A 22,657-nucleotide genomic window follows, 5' to 3' on the forward strand; every position below is an offset into this window, starting at 1 on the left:
CTGAACCTCTGCTCCTAGGAAATATAGGGTTAGGTTTCTGGGAGCCTGTGGTCATGTTTTCACCCACCAGTCAATCCATACTTTGTTCAGTGTGTTTCTGTTTCAAGGTGGAAGTGGCAATGTTAGTTGCTGAGTTGTGTCCGATTCTGCAGCTCCATGGACTGTAGCCCACCAGGCTTTTCTTTCCCAGCCAAGAATACTAGAATGGGTTGCCATTCCTTTCTCTGGGGGAATCTTCTCAACCCAGGGATTGAACCCGAGTTTCCTGCATTGCAGGCAGATTCTTTACCGTCTGAGCTACCAGAGAAGCTTACCTAATTTTTATTCTTGATTGATTAACATTAAACTCATAGTCAACAGCACCGTGACTTATGCCCATACAAAGCTTATCTAGCACAACATCACAGCCTTGCACTTAGGGACATTGGACATTTCAGCACTACACTTGGGGCCGTTTCAAACAGCAGACTGACCAACAAAAAGCCCCAAAGTGCATATCCTGGGATACTAAACATACTACGTGAAGGATGCTGGTTTACAATAGGAGAGCTGAAACAGATTCAAGCAGTCAGCTTGTTCAGCCTCAGCTGATAACGTGAGGCTACTCAGAGTTTGCACTGCTCTGGGCATGTCTGTGAATGGTCATGAAATTACCATAAGTATTGATTGGAGGTTACAAATAAGTTTCAACAAGAGGGCGAATTCACAAATCCAAAATCTATGAATAATGAGGAATCACTGTATCTTCATTATCTTAGTGATCTGGCCCCAGGTTAATGGTGATAAATATGGGTGAGTAAAGAAATGAATAGACAGATAAATATAAATCAATTCTTGTTGAAGGTAAAAGAAAAGTGTTACTTAAATCCTATAATTTTGAAGTATAGACAGGATTTGCAGTACCCATGACACGGAAAGAGCAAATAGTGAAGCTTGTATGCTGACACCTGAGGAGAAAGAGCAGAACAGCAAAATGCAAAGGGCACCAGCATGAAGCCAGACGGAGTAGAACATGCATCTCATCGACCAGCTTGTGACCTTGGATGAGAACCACTCTGGGCCTCTATTTTCTCCTCCATAAAATCAAGATTAAAATAGCTTCCTTAGACTAAACCTCACTTGGGATACCTTTTTTCTCTTATTCAGCTACTCATTCCCCTAGAACTTTGTGTAATTCCCAAAATATGTATATCAGCTATGTCAGGTGTATATATATGTTAGATACTCAATGACAAAAATGTACCAAAAATGAAAAAAAAAGTATTTAAAGTCCAAAATATTTCAGATGGTGATTGCAGCCATGAAATTAAAAGACACTTACTCCTTGGAGAAAAGTTATGACCAACCTAGATAGCATATTAAAAAGCAGAGACATTACTTTGCCAACCAAGGTCCATCTAGTCAAGGCTATGGTTTTTCCAGTGGTCATGTATGGATGTGAGAGTTGGACTGTGAAGAAAGCTGATCGCCGAAGAATTGATGCTTTTGAACTGTGGTGTTGGAGAAGACTCTTGAGAGTCCCTTGGACTGCAAGGAGATCCAACCAGTCCATCCTAAACGAGATCAGTCCTAGGTGTTCATTGGAAGGACTGATACTGAAGCTGAAATTCCAATACTTTGGCCACCTGATGCGAAGAGTTGACTCATTTGAAAAGACCCTGATGCTGGGAAGGATTGAGGGCAGGAGGAGAAGGGGACGATAGAGGATGAGATGGTTGGATGGCATCACCGACTCAATGGACATGGGTTTCAGTAGACTCCGGGAATTGGTGATGGACAGGGAGGCCTGACATGCTGTGGTTCATGGGATCGCAAAGAGTAGGACACAACTGAGCGACTGCACTGAACTGAAAATACAGAATAGAGTATTTTCATTGTAAAACACTTGTCATATGGGACTGCTGCTGCTGCTGCTGCTAAGGCACTTCAGTCGTGTCCGACTCTGTGTGACCCCATAGACGGCAGCCCATCAGGCTCCCCCGTCCCTGGGATTCTCCAGGCAAGAACACTGGAGTGGGTTGCCATTTCCTTCTCCAATGCATGAAAGTGAAAAGGGAAAGTGAAGTAGCTCAGTCATGTCTGACTCGTAGCGACCCCATGGACTGCAGCCCACCAGGCTCCTCCGTCCATGGGATTTTCTAGGCAAGAGTACTGGAGTGGCTTGCCATTGCCTTCTCCGCATATGGGACTAGTCCCTGCCAATGAATAGTTAACACATATTGATCTCTCCATTTCACATATTCTACTGCTCTATATAAATGATTTCTGTCAATTCAAATTATATGAATGATTTATTGATTTCTTTATTTTTATTTAACACTTGCATAGTACTTACTATGCGCCAAGCTTGTTTAATCCTTAACTAACATTAATTTGTTTAATCCTTGTAACAACACTATGCAGTGGGTTTTATTATTAAAACTATTTTATATTAATACATGAGTCATAGAGGGAGTAAGTAACTTGTCCAAGGTCACACCACAAGCAAATGGCAGACCCAGGATTTGAACTGTTTTGTCTTCAGAGTTCATGTTTATAACCTCAACTCTGTCACAACAGCCCTAGGAAATTTGAGATAAAGAAGCAGGGGTTAAGTCACTGACCTAAGTTAGCAATGAGCCTACTGGTGTGTCTGACTTTAAAGCCTGTCATTAGGATTTATAGCTCCAGGCCACTAGCATTCTGGTAATAAAACAGCAGAGGCTTACAACACTTTACTACCTATGTTGCATCTAACTGCTTCTAAAACAAAAGCAGCTTGCTTTCTCTCTTCCTGTTTTCTTAATAATGCAGCTAGATTTTCATTGCTATAATTCTAGGTTTTTTTTCTGAATCCTGAAAGCTGATTTTCATGGAACATGAAAGTGAAAGTCACTCAGTCTTTGCGACCCTATGGACTATACAGTCCATGGAATTCTCCAAGTCAGAATACTGGAGTGGGTAGCCTTTCCATTCTCCAGGGGATCTTCTCAACCCCGGGATCGAAGCCAGGTCTCCCCCATTGCAGGCGGATTCTTTACCAGCTGAGCCACAAGGGAAGCCCATACCTTGGCCTAAGCCCTCTTTATTTTTATGGATGCCAATCCTTGACTAAAGTCTGATCTGACAAACATACTTACATCATGGAACATAAGAAGGGAGAAAAAAGAGTCTTAGCCCATTCCAGAACTAAGAATGGGCAGGAGATTATTAAGATTAACAGCTTGAGCCTTGGACTGATGCTGTCTGCATTCACATCAGACTGTTCTACTACCAGCTGTGAGGTTTTGGTAAATCGCTTCTCCTCTCTGGACCTCGGTTTCATTTCTAAAATTGAACAGTCTACCTATTCCAACAATGCTTGTATTGGTATGAAGATTCAATGAATTAATACCTATGAAGCACTTAGAAAGGCCTTGGCATGTGGTCAACACACAAATAAAACTTCATCAACAGAAGCAGCATTTTAAAATTATCCAATTATCATTACTAGTTTTACAGCTTCACCACTTGTGTACTAGTAAGTTTTCAAACTTTGTGATTACACACCTCTACCATTAAAACTGGCCTATGGACAAATATCCTAACTTTATGTATAGATTGTCAAAATGTGTAGCAGTAGTTTGTAGTAATAGACTGCATGAAACTTTAAACTGGATCACAGCAATGATTCACCAAGTCTTGCTTTGTCTTTTCCTAATGCCCCTAAGCTGCCCCTGGATCCTTGTACCCAGACCTCTCCTCCCTGAAGAGTTCTTTGCTCAAAGCTACCTATGGCCTTCTCTAGTCTTTCTCAGTTTCAATGGCTTGCTGTAGAAAAGGAGGTAACTTATTCTGTCGAAGGAAAGTAATTATATCCATTACCATCTGGGAACAATAATAGTCCCTTAACTCTCTCAAAATTATTCAAGTACTCAAAAAACATCCTGTGTTATCCCTCCTGAATCCTTGATCAAAGACCAGAAGTCTGGGGGGTCAAGGCAGGGTCAACCTCAAATTGATTCTGCTTCTCACTTTTTTCCTTTTGCCATCTCCCAGCACCAGTTCCCTTTGTGAGTGAATTGGTCCCTGGCAGGGGCTGGAGATGAATGCTTTGCTTGTGAAAGTCACTTAAATCTTGAATTTAGAGTGCTGGCTTCAGCATCACTTATACTAAAATTGGAATAATCCAGAGAAGATTAGCCTGGTCCCTGCTCAAGGACGACATGCAAATTTGTGAAGTGTTCCAGACTTTTTTGACATATGTACACTGCTGCTGCTGCTAAGTCGCTTCAGTCGTGTCCGACTTTGTGCGACCCCATAGACGGCAGCCTACCAGGCTTCCCCGTCCCTGGGATTCTCCAGGCAAGAACACTGGAGTGGGTTGCCATTTCCTTCAGGGCAGGAGGAGAAGGGGGTGACAGAGATGAGATGGTTGGATGACATCACTGATTGAATGGACGTGAGTTTGAGCAAACTCAGCGAGATAGTGAAGGACAGGGGAGCCTGGCATACTACAATTCATAGGATCGCAGAATCGGATAGGACTTAGCAACCGACAACAACGTATAAAATAGATAACTAATGAGAACCTACTTTTTAGCCCAGGAAACTCTACTCAGAGTTCTGTGGTGACCTAAATGGGAAAGAAATCCAAAGAACAGTGGATATATGTATATATATAACTGATTCACTTTGCTGTATAGCAGAAGCTAACACAACATTGTAAAGAAACTATACTCCAGTAAAAACTTTTTTAACTAAAAAGAAAACCTTAGACTTAGAGACATTGAAGGCCATATATACATGAGAGGAGGTCAGGGAACTGGTTAGTGGAGAATGCTGAGAACCAAGGATGCAAGTTTGAGTCCACTCCAGATGTAAAAGAAACATAGAAATCATTGAGAAGTGAGGCTCTTGAAGATAGATGGGGTTGAATCCTGCTTTTATGAAACTCAGTATACTCATTCTGCTCATTTTTTTCTCTTCCATCCCAAGGAATAGAAAATCCTAAAATATAGAAGGAAAAGAAACCTTTTTATACCTTCGTTTCTCCTTCATAGCCCAAAGTCACATTTAGCTTTGGAAAAAATATTTCCTGTAACAACCCATATGTCATATGAGCAGCATGGAAAAGGGAAAACATAGATCCCAGAAAGGGGACTGTTTCTACACATCCTGAGGTACCTGAGAGTATATGTGGATGCACACAGTTGACCCCCCCCATATCTGTGGATTCTGCATCTGTTGATTCAACCAACAAATGATTCAAAATATTCAGAAGAAAATTCCAGAAAGTTTAAAAAGAGAAACATGAAATTGCTGTGCTCTGGCAACTATTTACATAATATTTACATTATATTTGCAATAATCTACATAGTATTTACATTGTGATGCTGGGAAAGATTGAGGGCAGGAAGAGAAGGGGACAACATAGGATGAGATGGTTGGATGGCATCACTGACTCAATGGGCATGAGTTTGAGCAAATTCCAAGAGTGAAGGACAGGGAAGCTTGGCATGCTGCAGTCCGTGGGGTCGCAGAGTCAAACATGACTTAGCAACTGAACAACAAGGTATTATAAGAAATCTTGAGTTCATTTAAAGTATGCAGGAGGATGTACATAGGTTATGTGCAAATATTATATTACTTTACTTAAGGGACTTGAGTATCTATGGACTTTGGTTCCATGGGGATCCTGGAACCAATTTCCCATGGATACTGATGGACACCTTTATCCCCCTATTTGCCCCATAGATGTGATATCAAATCATAACCAGGTCCACTCCTGGGAACTGCCAAATACATTCCCAAGAACTTTGGGCTGATTCTCTCCTTGGCAAGATGTTTTCAAAGGGAAATATCTGTGAGCTACAAAGAGATCCTGGTAGCTAAGTGGTAAAGAATCTGCCCGCAATTCAGGAGACTTGAGTTCTATCCCTGGGTCAGGAAGATTCTCTGGAGTAGGAAATGGCAACCCACTCCAATATTCTTGCCTGAGAAATCCCATGGACCGAGGAGCCTGGTAGGCTACAGTTCATGGTGTTGCAAGAGTTGGACACGACTTAGCAACTAAACCACCACCACCCTGAAGGATGAGGTAATGTCTCCTTCCCAATGAACAACAGGCTTGTTTACTGCTTGCTAAGAAGAACAGTGGATTCCCACACTCATTGTGCTTTTGGTACAATGCAAATGCACTGAGTGTGCAGCATCTATTTGGCTCCTCCACCTTGCCCCTGTAGAATCTGGTGAACAAGGAGTGCCAACAGAAACAAGATGCTCGTTCTGCTTCTTATACTGTGAATAATGAAATAGTTTGTTTCTGACCCAGAAACTCATGTTTTTGCCCCCATCTGTGAAATATTAAGAGGACAACTTTTTAGTTGCAGAGTAAAATTGTCCCAGACAAGATAAATAGCTGCCTTCTCTCAAATTACATAGTAGCCTATATTGTATCAGTTCTGTCTGGCTCTTGTATTTCAATAAAAATTCAAAATTCTCCATGCTTGCTTCTGCAATTTGTCTCAGGAACTCAGCAACCGTGGCTTTTACTTTCATTTCTACCAACTACAAAAAGAGGAAAATTAGATGTCTTAGAACATGGCTGTATATCACAAAATTCCATAGGAAATAAATAAATCTTGTGTGATGTGATTTTATTTTTACAGGATAGTCATGACTGTAAGGCAAAGATAATAATTTAAATACCAAGAGACAGAATTGTTTTGTAGATCTATCACTAGTGATCTGCTAAAGGCACAAATTTCAGTCTTGTTTTTGCTAAAGGTCAGTACCAATTAGTGATGTTTTATCAGCAGGATTTCTCTTTCAAAACTGCTTTATAATGTTCAGGTAACTCCCCTACCAGTTACTTGCTTTTTAGAGATGGGTTTACCAGCTCATTATTAATAGATTATTTAGAGGTTTATTATGGTACCAGGGTTTTGTTTTGTTTTTTTTAATGTCAGATCTATTGAAATGGAAAATATAGCATATTTCAAACGGTTTGTAATACAAAAGTTATGTGTACCCTGAAGCCATGAAGGCAATGTGTCCTCTCTTCAGTATATCATGTTTTTGTTGAAGAGTACCTTCAGAAAATAAAGTGACTAGAAATAGGGGGGAACGAAGACACTGACCAGGAGGCTTTAGGGGAAAACTGTCAAATGCCATCTTATCATTTAAAATTAAGGGAAATGTGTCAGGAAATGTATACGTTTACATAGTTACCTCGTAGCTCAGTGACTCACTCATCCAGTCTGGTTACGCAGACATTTGTCAAGTGCGTCCTCAGTGCCTGGCTGTGCGCTGTGACCCGCGGGTTCTGCAGAGAGCGCAATGAACTCCTTGTCCATTGGGTGTTTACCAGGCAGTGGAGGAGAGACACACACGCATATTATCTACACCAAGTCAGGGGTGTTCTGGAAATGTGTAGAAAGGGCACGTACCACATATTAGGGGTCCTATGAAAGGCTTCTTAAACTTGACATTTGAGCTGAATCTCAACTAATCTTTCTATTAATAGTAGATATTGGGTGGAAATTTTATGCCAAACGTGATACTTTAAGCAATTTCCTTATTTGTAGTTTTTAAAAGTGTTAAAACGGACAATGACAGGATTATGAGAAGTTGAAGCATATGCTCAACCAACAAAAAACTATTTTTGTAGAAAAATCATGAAGTTTTTCTTTTGTTTTTCTTTCTTTCTTTTTGATGTTTACAACCCTCCCAAATCTTTCGTTGACAGCCAGGAAACAGAAGGTACCACAGTAACCGCAGCTGCCCCACTCCCAGCTGCCTTTCCAGACTCCGTTTTAATCCCAACTCTGCAGCCCTAGATCTCTTTTTTAAATTTAGAATGTCTGACATATGGAGCCAGTAATACAGCATTGATGAATTTCTTCCTTTTATGTTTTTTTTAATGATTTCGATTTTTGTTTGGTGTGAGTATAGTAAAGGCTTTTTAGGTTAAGGATATAAAAAAGAAATGTGCTTCCAGATTTCCTCTTTCTTAGCAAAGTGCATTGCCTTTGACCCAGTCCTCTCCAGAATGATTTGATTTTAGGTGCTCTTGTTATTTTTGAGGAAATTGTTTCATTTTGTTGTTATTGTTGTTCAGTGATGCTCTGACCTGGATTATCATGATATAGTAGGCTTGATGGGGCTACATTGTTGGGCCAGATGAGATACAGTGTGGGGAAGTCGTTGAGCAGGTGAAAAGTGCTGTTTAATCCTTCTAACAGGGGAGGCTCATGGTGGTACTGAGAAAATGTAAAAAGCAGCGAAACAGGTTAGTAGAGCCAAAGAACAACAAATATCTCCTTCTGTCATTGTGTGAGCATTTTAATCAAATGGCCTGCCTCATGCAGCTTTATTTTGCATTGAGATATTCCATGTCCCCCAAATATTTCTCAGATGGTGGTAATGAATTGCATTGCCCTCTCGGTTGTAAGAGCGCGGGTATTCTGCTGCGGAGCCATATGGTTCCCATTTATTTTAATGTGTCTTTGACATCAGGAGAATTGCTGAGACAGCAGAGGAAAGTGCTTACAACTTGGACTGCAGCCAGAGCTGCGAATATTTATGTTTAGTGACGACTACCTTTTTCTTCCGGTAAAAAACGATATGGTCCTAAGATGGTATCCATGTTGAGATTTTAATAAAATGAGAGTTTATATATTTTGGAAATAGCTGTTACTTTAATATCAGTGAAATGTATTTCTTAAGCATGTAGTTTTAGGGTTTAATTGCACACATGAGAGATTAAGGAAACAATCTAGGAAGTAGGTGGTATTTATTTTCTCATTGATAATAAAGGAACACACTTTTTGTTTGGTTTAACAGCATCACCAAGATAGTAGTCTGCATATGTAATGCTTTCCATCTGTGATTCTTAAGGTTTTTTACAAAGGTAATATTTCTGATAATACTCCTGAGGTAAACATAATTCTGAAAATACTAACGAAGGGACTGAAAAATGCAGGTGCCCCTTAATCTGTAAAATGGAGATCAGCAAATTTAGAATTCAGATTTTGAATTAAGTACATTATCTAACAATTTATTATTTTCCAAGTATGAGGATAGCATAATACTTTCTCTAATTCATTAGTGATATGGAATGCTTACAGTAAAGGAGCATTCTTTAAAAATGAGACAACAAAGACCTCAGTAATAATCAGTGTTCCATATGTAAATGTTAATATCAGCTCTGTAGAGATCTTAGATTCTCTGGAAAATGATTATGTTATCTAAAGGAAAATACATACTGTTAACAGAGAAAAGTGGTGATAACATTGATCAATTTCTGTGAAATTGTTCTTACTGGAAATAAAGTCAGATGGCCAGTTGAATATATGGAACAGGGAAAAAATTTCTGAACTTTCAGTTGTTTGAGACAGAACTGAACAGAATGCAGGGTCTAAATTTAGCAAAACACTTTAATATTATATTGTCTTTCAAATATCTTGCAAAAGGATTTTAATATATAAATTTTATTTAAGTGATGTTATATAAACACACTACTTATCATATATAGAACAGAAGGAAGACTTCATGTCAAATATAGAATTAGAATCCCAAGATTCATGATGCCTAGTACTATAAATTTGATGGATGAATTGATGAAAAAGGAAAATTAGAGTGAAACTTGGTTGATTGTTCAGTTAATGGTACTATTTTAATCAATGGTTTAATCTAAATTTGTTTTCGTTTAACAGTTCACTATTCCCTGTATTAATTGCATTTGATGTTGATGGATAGGGCTTTCTAAGTCACACTGCATTTTCAGTGGGCATCAATTTAATGTAAGCAGTGAAAGGGTTAGTGCTAAGTCAGCTATAAAGATTAAAGGTAAGAGAGAACATGATTTCTTTTTAAAATTTTTGTTCTTTCAATTTTTAAAAAAATTATATTGGAGTATAGTTGATTTACAGTGTTGTATTAGTTACAGATGTTCAGCAAGGTGAATCATTTATAAACATATATCAATTCTTTTTCAGATTTTTCCCCATATAGGTTATTATGGAATACTGAGTAGAACTCCCTGTGCTATACAGTCCGTCCTTATTCATTTCTTTCAGTTTTTAATTTCAAATTTATAACTTCAAAATACAGCATTTATTCCTTTTGTTCTAATAAGTATGAGAATAAAATGACCCCCTCCCTATTTTTTTAGATAACTCACAAGAATTAGGGGAAAAGTGCAGAGGGCATTTTTAATAAGTTCAAATGTATGAATAAAAAAGAGCTAGTTCTGAGAAATGACCACTCTTTGTGAGTTAATCATCATAATTATTTATGACATCAAAGCTGGAAGGTCGAAGTTCTCAATTTTTATTTGCAGCTTTCTAAATATATATCGAAATTCTGGGCAGTAAACTTTATTTTTTTTCAATCAGAGAACTGCAAGTAGATGATTACATTATTAAACCACCCTCTCTAATGTCAAATTCAGCTTGCAGTGCAGTGTGTTGAGCGGCCTGGGCTGTAGCTGTCAAGAGGCTGGGGAGAGAGCTGCCTCTCCGCACGCGGATCTCTGGCTTGCTTGTGTGGGCGTAGCTGACAGATTGAATAGATGACGACGTGACGCGCATGCTCATTATCCAAAACAAAGCGTTGGTCGTCCAGCCTGGTCAACTTTTTATATTATTTCTGTTCTTGTTAAATTTTTCGCTTAAATGCGTATTCAGTATTTGTAAATGTCTTGATAGAAAATTTATTATCACATAGTCTTATGTGAGAGGGTTTTTTCTTTTGTTTTGTTTTTGTAAAACTAACGATTTAAACAAAAGGATTTCATCTTATTTCCACTCAGAAGCTTCAATGCACCAAAGACGTTATTAGTCTTCAAAGTAATCCATTGTGAATATTTTCAACCTGTTATTAGGATGGGAAATACTTAGGACTAAATGGTTAAACTACCTAATCTTGTCTGTGAATTATAAACCTATTTCTCCTCTACAGAAAGACTGACATCAGAATGCTGACTGGTTCTAACGTATGTTTATCATACTTTATATTCTCCAGTCGGTTTGCTGTGTTACTAGTACATAAATTGGTTGGTTGGTTGGAGATGGGGAAGAATGGCATTTAGGGGCTGGAGAGACAGATGTGCTTCAGTTTGAAAAGCAGTTAGAGCTATCATTTGTACTATCAGGAACCAGATACAAACTGGGACTTGATATCTCAAGCGTCACTTCAAGTGGGAGCTACTCTTCCTTGATTTTTGTTTTTGAATGCTGCTTTCCTAGAAATAAGGACAGTAGTAAAAGAAAAAAGTCCCAAATTTGATGGATCCTGACATTTTCTTACATTTACCGACTTTGACTCCATTCTGATGGCCTTTTGGGAAATGCAGAGCACTTCAATTCTAAAACATTGGGAATATCCCAATATTGTCTTTAACAGATCCAGTGTTTGGAAAAGTCTTTCTTTCATGATTGTTTTTGCACATGTTATATCTTACATGAAGTGAAAGTGTTATTCGCTCAGTCCTGTCTGACTTTTTGTGACCCCATGGACTGTAGCCCAGCAGGCTCCTCTGTCCATGGAATTCTCCAGGTCAGAATACTGGAGTGGGTTGCCATGCCTCCTCCAGGGGATCTTCCCAACCCAGGAATTGAACCTGGGTCTCCTGCATCACAGGCAGATTCTTTACTGTTTGAGCCACCAAGGAAGCCCTGTATCTTTCATCACTGAATATAAAATGACATCCTGAGTATAACATACTATTGATTTGGCCACCACTTTCTGTTATTACTTCAGGTAATTTGAATTCTGTTCACAGCTGGAAGGAAAATACTCCCAAATAGTCTTTACTTTCATTTGCTTCTCATTTACCCATGCCTTAAGACATTTCCTTTTATTAGTCTTTTGGAATTGTTCCCACTTGAAAGATTTACTACTTCCCTAAATACCTTACTTGAGCAAAATAACAAAACAAACAAAAAACCCCACAAAAATACAACTGTGGTAAGTAGATTTGAGAATCTTGAGAATGTGACATAAAAGAATACAAGGGAACAATTAGAACAAGGAAGAATTACTTTTGACAGCAAACTTGCTTCATTTTCAAAGGAACTACTCCTATATTGTTTGGTTGCTAGATCCATTTCACTCCTTACCTGTGGTTAAGATCTGAGACTGTGTGTGTGACACCAGGATCAAGAGGGGCCGATCTTGGCAACTGTGTCAAGCCGGAGAAGATGTGAAACTATGATCACAGGAGATTTGTAGAAGTCACTTGGAAAGATTGAGGACATATATTTCTAAAAATCTTAATAACTTTAACAATCGGAAGTTGATTTAATATCTAAGCTGTTATTGTTAATTCCTATGCAAAATATTTTCTGATGACACTGTGGTTTTTGTTTGAAAGTTAGGTTTCATGACTTCATAACTGATATGATCTTGATTTGTTCTTCAAAAGCTGAGAAACAACATACTTTCAGAGCCCCTGATTAACTTGGCCTGTATGATTTAAGAAAACAAGTTTTACTACCCAGGATTTACCCAGATAAACTAATTTCAACAATCTCACTTTGCATCTACTAAATTCTGCCCGCCCGCCCCCCCCCACACAAAAAAGAAAAATAAACTCAATATTGACTTACAAATCATCTGGTATTTTCCTTTTGAACATACTGCATAGGAGAAAGAAGTATACTATTAACTTCATAAGACCCAAATGGTAGAATTAATATTTTCCACAATTTTCCCCTTGTTTAACATCAGACTGGACCAAAAACTCTCAACCTCCATGTGCCAACTTCAGAGCCAAAATGCATAGTTCTGTTTACTGCTCTCTGCCTTTCCACCTATATCTGGACTTTGCTGATAGCTGTTGACACTAAAAGAGCCAGATGTGCATTAAGAGGGTAACTGAATTACTCCTCAAGCACTGGGCCCAGAATGATTGCGCTATAGTAGAATCAGTGATCCAGAATCTTGTCTTCAGTTTTACAGGCTCAGACACACGATGGTCTCTGTGCATACAGAGAGGGCAATCTCAGATGCAATGACACACGCATTCAATGTCTGAAGTATAAACCTGAAAGCAAACTTGATTATTTTCAGCAAGAAATAGAATTGACAAGTCCATCAGATAGTCTTGTTGACTTTTGAAGTTATATTCCAGTGTGAATGAACAGGTTGGTTTATGTGTGTAGAAATGGAGCAAGGTTGGTTGCATTTTCTTAGAGCCTGATGTGAGGCAGCTTTGGTATCTTGATATACTCATCTTCTCTGTAGGATCAGAATATTCAGAATATGTGTATCGTCAGAGCACTGGCTCCCTTGGATGGCCCTGAAAACACACTGTACAACTCTTAGCTTTGGCTTGCATTTTTTAAACATGTATTTTATTGACGTATCACTGATTTACAATGCTGTGTTTATTTCTGCTATACAACAAAGTGATTCAGTTACACATAAATATATATATTCTTTTTCATATTATTTTGCATTATGGTTTACCACCTGATATTGAATATAGCGCCTTCTGCTATATAGTAGGACTTTTGTTGTTTATTCATTCTATATATAATAGTTTGCATCTGCTAATCCCAAAGGGCTTCCGTTTTCAATCCACTCTGAGCATGAACTCTTTATATAAATGTATAGTATAACTTATTTTATCTACTTACTTTCTCACCCTGGCATCGTGAATTAGTTTCTCAACTCTCTTCTTCATTCATTTTTAAAAGCATTTAAAAGATGGGTAGCTTCTGCAGATAGCTAGCTGGTTACTCTGTGCTGTTTATTCCTTTAATTTACAAGGGTCAATATTATCTCCATAACATGTGATGATTTTACAGCTATACCAGTATATCCTGGTGTGCTAGCCATAATGGTGGTCCCAAGAGCTGTGTCCTGGTTAGGACAAATAATACTACTGCACTTAGACACTTCTGCTGCAGGATGGTGACTGAGATAAAAGAAGAGGAGCTGGAAGGCAGCAAAAAATTAGCATTGCGTATGAAAGCAGACTAGTTATTTTTTAAAGCAGTAATGAACACCGCCTTCTCCTTCATTTTTTTTTCCTTGCTTTTGACCTCGCAGTAGTAAAATGAACCCTGAACTCTTTAGAGACACAATGTTGAGTTCAGTTACCCTGTAAAGAGCATAGATTAGCAGGTAGGTGTATCATCGAGGTTTCAGAGTCCCTGTGGCAGATGTGCTGAGTGAATTTCGTCTGTTTTTCTCGGGTTTGAAAAATACAGATTCTTGTTTAATAACTTCATTCTGTGATTGTTAGTCAAACTTGTTCTGGAAGCAAGAGGTAGCCCACAAGGGCCTGTTCTAGGGCTCCAGTTCAATCATCAGAAGAGAGACATGAGCGCCTCCTAAGTTTAGGGAAGCCACATTTCAAATATTCCTCATAAGGCTAATCTTACAGCATCTCAAAGCCTTCCTTTAAAATGTATTCTATAGGCTTTTTCATCATGTTTCTACAGTGCTACTTATCATATGCAAGTGCTGAAACAAGTGTAAGCATGTTTCAATTATAAGCTGTAGTGGATAGGAAAAAGCATAAGTCCATGTGTACTTTGACAATGTTGGAAATGCCAAGAGCCCAGGTGAAGGGCTCCTACTCTCTGCCACTGTTGTCTTTTTCCAAGCCTTGGAAAATAACCTCTTAGTAGTTTTCTGGGGAAAGTATAATACGGCTTTTTGTGAAAGGATGGTACAGTAGATTCATCCAAAAGGTGGAATTCTTTTATAATCTAAAAATGCAGGTACAAAATCTGAATAAAAATTTCTAAAGGAAATTCATGTAGAGTACTATGAATTATCTAAAAAACGAGTAAGAAAATTATCAGATGTGTTTATAATAATTATTTTAAATGAGTACGTTAAAATATTTTTATTTTATTTATAAGTTATGGCCTTGAAAGATAATATTTTCAGGGCATCATTTTTATTATATGAAGAGCAAAGTAAGTCCAAGATTATCACCCCAAAAGCAGAGGCTCTAGCCTGCTGTAAGGTGGTGATGGATGAGGTTGTCAGATAAGGTAGCAAATTACTGGGCAGATAGTTGAATTTTGCTTTCTATGGTGAAATCTTTTACATTTTGAAAAATTCTTTGTTTTGAGATGATTTAAACCTACAGTTATGAAGCAGATCAGAGCTTTTAAATCTAAGTTGAAAATCGTCACTGCTGCCAGGAGTACAAGTATGTTGTCGTGAACATGTACATGAATAACTGGAAAAACTACATACACGCTGGAAGCATTTGCTCCCTGGCAGTCTCTTCTGGAGAAGTAAAGCATTAATGAGGAGTAAAAGTTGAGGTAGCTAAATTCTTGCCCAAATGTCTTATTTATTTTACTCTATTTGAGTCTATTTATTCTGAGTTTCTCATCACTGGAAATGAAAGCTCCATGTGGGCAGGGATCACTATCTGTCTTTTCCACCAATATATCCAATCATTTATAAAGTGCCTGGGAAAACTACTGGTTTATATTTATTGAATATATAAATCCTCAAAATGATATGTATCACAGCAACCTCTCTATTTGGCTTGAAGGTTTTATAAGGAGAAAATGAGACAACTGAACTTGGAAGTTCATTCTGTTCCCTTAGAAGCATATTTTTATATAAATCGAAAGTGCTCCTGTAGTTACTTTTCTTTCATTGTTTATACAGTCTTACAAATAAAAATCATCTTTGGAGTCTGCAGCAGTTGACATCTCCCAGAAGCAGTGTGGCACCAAATCTTAGCCTTGTTCATCTTCCTTAGCTTGATTTCAGCTTTCTACTGTGACCTGATGGCTAAAAGACTGGGTTCTAGAATAATGAATCCCATTTCCACTGCTAGTTATATGACCTTGGCCATGTCATTTAACCTTTTGTGGATTGTTTTCCTCAAAATGGAGGCTTGGATTTTTCCAACTCAAGCAGTCATAAAAATAAAATGAGATAATTCATGCATAGTCCTTTGCATAGTTCTTTGAACAGCCCATAAATGTTAGCTGATATATATATATATATATATAAAACATCTCAGGGGTTCATTGTTTCTTTTTGTTTCATTGAAAGAAATCACTCAAATTCTATAAGACTGGGTTCAGTTCAGTTCAGTTCGGTCGCTCAGTCGTGACCGACTCTTTGCGACCCCATGAATCACAGCACGCCAGGCCTCCCTGTCCATCACCAACTCCCGGAGTTCACTTAAACTCATGTCCATCGAGTTGGTGATGCCATCCAGCCATCTCATTCTCTGTCATCCCCTTCTCCTCCTGCCCCCAATCCTTCCCAGCATCAGAATCTTTTCCAGTGAGTCAACTCTTCGCATGAGGTGGCCAAAGTAATAAACAGACCGGCATATCTTCCAACTTCCAAAGGTCAATGTGTAACTCTTTCTCTCAACTACAGAGTTCATGTCAACCTTCCATGGTGCTCTGTGCATCTTGATGTCTCTGTACCTACTAGTAAAGGTTCTCTTGACGTTTTTGATATTCTCAATGTATACTTGGATTAAAGTCCCTCTGTCCATAATGTTACTTATTGGTGTTTTCATCAGATGAAAACTTGGTTAGATTTAGATTGTAAAAATGCCTAAATAGTGCCACTGAGTCTTTTTCTGTAAATTTTTATTGCATTTTGGAATTTTCTAAAATTTAAAAATATATATTTATTTCACACCAAGTGCCTTCCATATCAAATGAGAGCCAAAGAGTTTGTAGTATGTGTCTTTTCTGATTATAGTAAAATGCAACTCATGTGAAAATCATAAAAGCAAAACTTAAAAGGTTCAGGGAAATGAGAAATTAAATTCTGCCACTGATTCACAGACTACTGGCAACTTGCCTAAAAGTTTGCTTGGACTACCATTATAGAGGACTTAAAAGTCTACTCCACCACAGCTAGGAGAAAATCTAAGCACGGAATGCAAATTCTGTGCCAATTCTGAATGACAACATTTTTAGTTTCTCCCAGCCAGAAAGGGTTGACCATAGATTTTAAGATCATCGAGTGGCATTTTCTAATTCGTCACCTCATCCAAAAACTGCTGTGCGGCTGTTCTCTGAGTTGTTTCTTTTCCTTTCAGCTTCCTCCATCCTCAAAAGAGAGAAGCGGCTGAGGACCAAGAATGTGCATTTCAGCTGCGTCACTGTGTACTACTTCACCAGGAGGCAGGGTTTCACGAGTGTGCCCAGCCAAGGCGGCAGCACCCTGGGCATGTCCAACCGCCACAACAGCGTGCGCCAGTACACCCTGGGCGAATTTGCCAGAGAGCAGGAGAGACTCCACCGTGAGATGCTGAGAGAACACCTCAGGGAGGAAAAACTGAATTCTCTAAAACTAAAGGTAAAAAAACCTTAGAAATGCACTTTTTTTTTTTTTTTGCCAAACCCCCGATCCTTACCTCAATCCGGTTGCATTAACCCATTTTCATATTTAGATCTGCAGATTTAAATGGATATTTTCCAAGCAGACTCTCTGCTGAGGCTTTTTTAAAGGAAAAACAATATAGTCTCATCACTGAAAACAGGGCAGAAAACTTCCCTTACATCGTTTATTTATTCACTCCATAAATATTTATTTAGGTCATAAAGCCTGTGCTTCGGCTGGGGCTAACTGCTATGAAAAATAGATGTGGTCCCCTTTCTCCTGGAACTTACATATTAACAGAAAAGAAAAATATTAATCATGTAGACAAAATCACAGCTTCATGAAGTACCATAAAGGGGAGTTGCTAGGTGCTAGGAAAGTATGTAACAGAGAATTGATGTGGGCTGGATATCAAGGAAAGTTTCCTCAAGAAAGTGACGATTGAACTGAAATCTGAACAGGTAACTAGGCGGAAAGGGTTGGTAAGAGTGGGTCAGGCAGCAGGGAACGCTGAGTTACCTTGTGTCAGGAGGAAGCACGGGGAGCGCGCAGAGGCTCGTGAGTCTGGAGCAGAGATGGAAGGAGTAGAGTAACGTTAAGCGGATAGGGTTGGGCTTTGCCAGTCTGATTAAGATTGCTTTTCTCTTCATCCTAATGCCATCAGAAGTCATGTGGGAGTTTTAGGCATGGGGTCAGTTGGCAGGATAATGTGATCTGGTTCATGCTATGATTTGAGAATGGTTTAGGGGCAGTGGTAGCCATGTCGGGGGAACTTATAGAGTCAGTTGAAAGGCTATTACAACAGTCCAGGAGAGAGATGATGGTAGGTTAGATTACACTGATGGTAGGGGAGATGAAGAGTGATGGACAGAGGGAGTAATTTAGGAAATCAAATCAACAGTCCTTGATGATGGGTTGGATTTGGAAGGAAAGTGGGGGAACTGTCAAGAATGACTCCTAAATTTCTGGCTTGCAAAACTGAATGGGTTGTGGGTGATAGTACCTTTCTCAATGACAAGAATATGACAAGGAATCCAGGTGATTCTGAGAGGCTTTTGAGTTATTAAAGTGATGTCAGTGAGGGATCCAGGTAGAGATAACTATCATTCTGCCATCTTAGAGATTAAGTGGAGAGAAACACAGCTCAGAAAACCTTTTCCTTGATCACAGACACTCTTTGTATTTGTATTGATCCATCAATTTATCAGCTTATAGTAAATGGCTTCCTGTTATTACCTAATGATAAAGGAAGAAAGACGAAGATTTTTCTTACATAATCCAGGATGCTTAACATAAAGGATCACTGGTTAAGTAGCAGAAATACCATAAGCACACTTGTGTCACCTGTACCTTTAGTTGCCAATATGAAGTCACTTAGCAGAAGTGTGATGTGTGTTTCAAAACACCTGTTTTTAGGTATTTTGCACCTCGTGTATGTGCTTTGTTCCCAACTGGGCAAGAAGACAGTTGCTTAAAAGAAGCTGGTTACAACCTAGCCTAGAGCAAATCTCATAACTCCTTTGGAGGTATTTTTGACACAGTTCATTGAAAGGCCCTTAAGATTTTTTTGGTGACAAGTCACTATTGTTGCTGTTCTTCATGATAGCTTTGAATGTAGCCTAATTTAATAATAATTCTCAGATTTGCTTCTGAAATCCCCTCTCTGCTTTTCTAACCCACTACAAACCAATTGTAACCCTTACTCAAAAGATGAAGTCATTCTCCAAACTCAAATATTGGCAGAACAATAGTGATGGATTTTTTTTACTTGCCAGGTGTTTTATAAACATTATTTAATTTAATCCTGACAAAAACCCTCTGGAATAGGTAAATTATGAGACCATGTGTATACCTGAAGGAAAAGAAGCACAAAGATGTTAACTGGCTCACTCAATAGAAAACTATTATCTTGTTACTTACTATTCTAAAATTAATTGATTATCCCTGATAGGTGTTGGGAAAGACAGTCTCTGTACCTATTGGAAGTCATCCCTGTCTGGGGTTTGGTACTGTGTGTAGTGGTTTTTAACAGGTGGGGAACTGTAATTCTATCTGAGAACCAGAAGATTTATTGTGGTGACCTTTCTGGCACACACACAATGACTACTGGGGGAGCTACATACCTTCAGGAACATTCCTCCTTACTGGGCAGTGATGTATTCTGATACTATAATTTTTATTGAGTTCCTTCTAACAAGCTGAAGAAGCAGCAGGAAGAGGCTTCTGTTACTGATTTACTTTTGTCATTGTGCTTAGTGTTGCAAGTTGAAGAGGCAATCTTCCGAGTGGGTGTCATGCCTTGGTTTGTCATTGATAACTGAAAACATGCAACTTTCCATTTTGGTGAAGATATAAACAAAAGGCATTGGATATCATCACTCCTTTCAAATGAATGCCAAGCAAAAAGATAATGAATGGGATTCTAAGGTGATCTGATCTAAGCCTACTGAAAGTATTCAGAAAGTGGGAAACACATTTCACAGAAAACTAATAAAAGATCAAAGCAACGTTTGACTCATTGACTAAAAAATATGAGGAGTATTAATGGAGGAAATGTATATTAACGTTTATGAGTTTTTAAATATCATTGACTATGTTTGCCTAAGATTTAGCTATCCAAAATCTAAAATTAGCTTTCCAAAAACATTACGGATCCAAAATTTTCAATCATACACTTGAGATTTCACTTTCAATATAACATTTGCTTTGAAATACACCTCTGGGATAAGCAACAGAATGTGACTAAATTGATTCCATTTTTTGGCTAAAGCAGCTAGAGAGGGTCAGTAGCAGAGAGAGAGACCCAAAGAAGAAAGGGAGGATTATTAAGGATAAACTTTGCCACTTTGGTTTTTCCTGGAGATGGTCCTCTGTGGGTGACAGTGAACTGCCCATTAAGGGAAGAGAGAGAAGGAGCGTCTGACCAAAAAAAACCACTTTGCAAAGCTTTCAGTGTCAAACTTTTTCCAAAGCCTTCACTATGGAGACCAGATAAAACACACCAGGAAACTCAGTGGACTTGGTACTGGTTCATTTCCTTCCTACTTACCTGAGAAATAAAAGCTCCAGGACATAAAGGAGTCGTTTTTCTTACCACTCTACCTGTGTATCTTTCCAGGGTGTCTCAGGTTCTAAACAGTGAATCAGTTTATACAATGGCATCTCCTCCAATGGGGCCTTTTTTTAAAATTAATTTTTATTGGCATATAGTTGCTTTACAATGTTGTGTTCGTTTCTACTGTGCAGAAAAGTGAATCAGCTATATGTATACACATATCTCCTCTGTTTTGGATTTCCTTCCCATTCAGTCACCACAGAGCACTGTGAGTAGTTTCCTGAGCTATACTACAGGCTGTCATTAGTTACATATTTTGTACTTAGTATTAATAGTGTATATATGTCGATCCCAATCTCTCAGTTCATCCCATCCCCCCTTCCTCTCTCGGTTTCCGTACATTTGTTCTCTATTTCTACCTGCAAATAAGATCATCTATACCATTTTTCTAGATTCCAAATATACAGTATTTGTTTTTCTCTTTCTGACTTAACTTTACTCTGTATGACAGCCTTGTGTTGTGTGCTTAGTTGCTCAGTCATGTCGGACTATTCACAACCCCATGGATTGTAACCCGCCAGTCTCCTCTGTCCATGGGGATTCTCTAGGCAAGAATACTGGAGTGGTTGCCATGCCCTCCTCCAGGGGATCTTCCCAACTGATCGAACTCAGGTCTCCTGCATTGCAGGCAGATTCTTTACCATCTGAGCCACCAGGGAAACCTAAGAATACTGGAGTGGGTAGCCTATCCCTTCTCCAGGGGAACTTCCCGACCCAGGAATCAAACCGGGATCTCTTGCATTGCAGGTGGATTCTTGACCGGCTGAACTACCAGGGAAGCCCATATGACAGTCTTAAGATTAGTAAAATGAACACAGACATGTGTTTTGGTGTTTCTTTATAATAAAATACTTCAGAAACAAGGATAGAAATTTAGTTTTTCATTGTAAAATGTCTTCTCAGTGATTCATCTTGGTCTAATTATGAGTTTGATATATTGAGAAGTAATATATATAATTATATTTGTAGAACTAATCCAGTTTTCTTGGGGCGGGCGGTTCAAGTGTGCCTTTATTGGTGGTGGTGGTGTTTGTTCCAAACATTGTCTAGAAACAATTAATAGAGAAAGCTTATTGAATAAAGTACATGTTTCTAGAAGAAATAACTAGCTTTAGATCTCTAAATTACAGAGTACAGTTCTTTTCCCCTGTCAAGCCCATTCAGACATGTCATGCTCTTCACAGTAATCATTGCAGTCATCTTAATACTACACATTTTTCCAAATTAAGTACTTAGATTTCATCATCTGCACCACACTGTTGAACAATTACATTAGCCTTTATTCCCATTTCACGTGTATCTGTAAAATCCATTAGGCGGCTGCTTCTATGTTTTAAAAGAACCTTGGCATTGAATTCGCCTCTGGTGTTATGTTTTTCTGGATTCTATTACCATGGTATAGGAAATGTAACTTAGTTTTCACAACTTTCACTGGATTCTTTTTCTCAATGTTTTCTCAACCTTGATCGTTCTTCCTCTCCTTTCTCAGGTCAAAGCTGTTTCTACATTGTGGGGCTAACATGTGTTCCTTGAGTAATGCTTGGTTGTTTGCTCTCTTTCTTCATAAAAAAAAGAGTTGCCCGATGGTAACTCTTCCTTTAATGAGCAAACTTTAAAATGTCTCTAAATTTCCTTCACCCAGAGTCTTAGATTTATGACTGTGCTTTATTCAGTTAGTAATTCACCTGTGCAGTGTTATAATTCTCCACCTTCACGCCCAGTCTTCCATCCCTGCCCTCTTGTTTCCTCTTAACAGTCTTATAATTTAACTAACCTTCAAGTAAAACTCCTAAATGCTCTAGCAGATAGAAGTCATTAGAGGTTTGTGAGAGATGACTGACGCCAAGTATCTCTAACCTATAGTTTCCAAATTTAGGGATATGTTTTTAACTATTTCCTCATACTACAGTTCTTACTAGATGGGTCAGAGTGTGCTGGTCTTGGTATTTTTAAACTCTGTACAGAATTTATTTGTCAGCCTCTGTGGAGGCTACTCAAAAGCTTATATAGTACCGGTACTTCAGAATGCATTGCTCAGTGCAGGCCTGCTCCGACACCAAATGGAAAACATGGACTTCCCAAATACTTGCCATGTCATATGTGCAGCATATTTTGAGAGGATCAGGGAAAATACACCTAACCAAAGTGGTGCATCCTGAGAGGCTGGGCTTCAGCCCTGCACAAATGCAATACATTTAAGAATAGGTTCCTTCAAAAATGCTGGCATTTTTATTTAAGTGGAAA

The 22,657-nt window shown here is 38.6% G+C and overlaps 1 protein-coding gene and 1 non-coding gene across 3 annotated transcripts in view; both read left to right on the forward strand.

The window, feature by feature from the left end:
* CSRNP3 (cysteine and serine rich nuclear protein 3) overlaps positions 1-22,657 on the forward strand; it is a 98,784-nt gene that overhangs the window by 61,663 nt on the left and 14,464 nt on the right. For both annotated transcript variants that reach the window (XM_055398243.2, XM_055398244.2), the window contains exon 3: positions 17,015-17,274. In XM_055398243.2, the coding sequence (XP_055254218.1) occupies positions 17,015-17,274 (260 nt within the window). The remainder of the gene's footprint in view (positions 1-17,014; positions 17,275-22,657) is intronic.
* Positions 4,108-4,214, forward strand: LOC129538814 (U6 spliceosomal RNA). Its single transcript, XR_008682348.1, has one exon. It is a non-coding gene; the product is annotated as a U6 spliceosomal RNA (small nuclear RNA).

The sequence above is a fragment of the Moschus berezovskii genome, chromosome 2 (assembly GCF_049115385.1).
Source record: "Moschus berezovskii isolate FMDL1 chromosome 2, NW_MosBer_1.0, whole genome shotgun sequence".
Lineage (NCBI taxonomy): Eukaryota > Metazoa > Chordata > Mammalia > Artiodactyla > Moschidae > Moschus > Moschus berezovskii.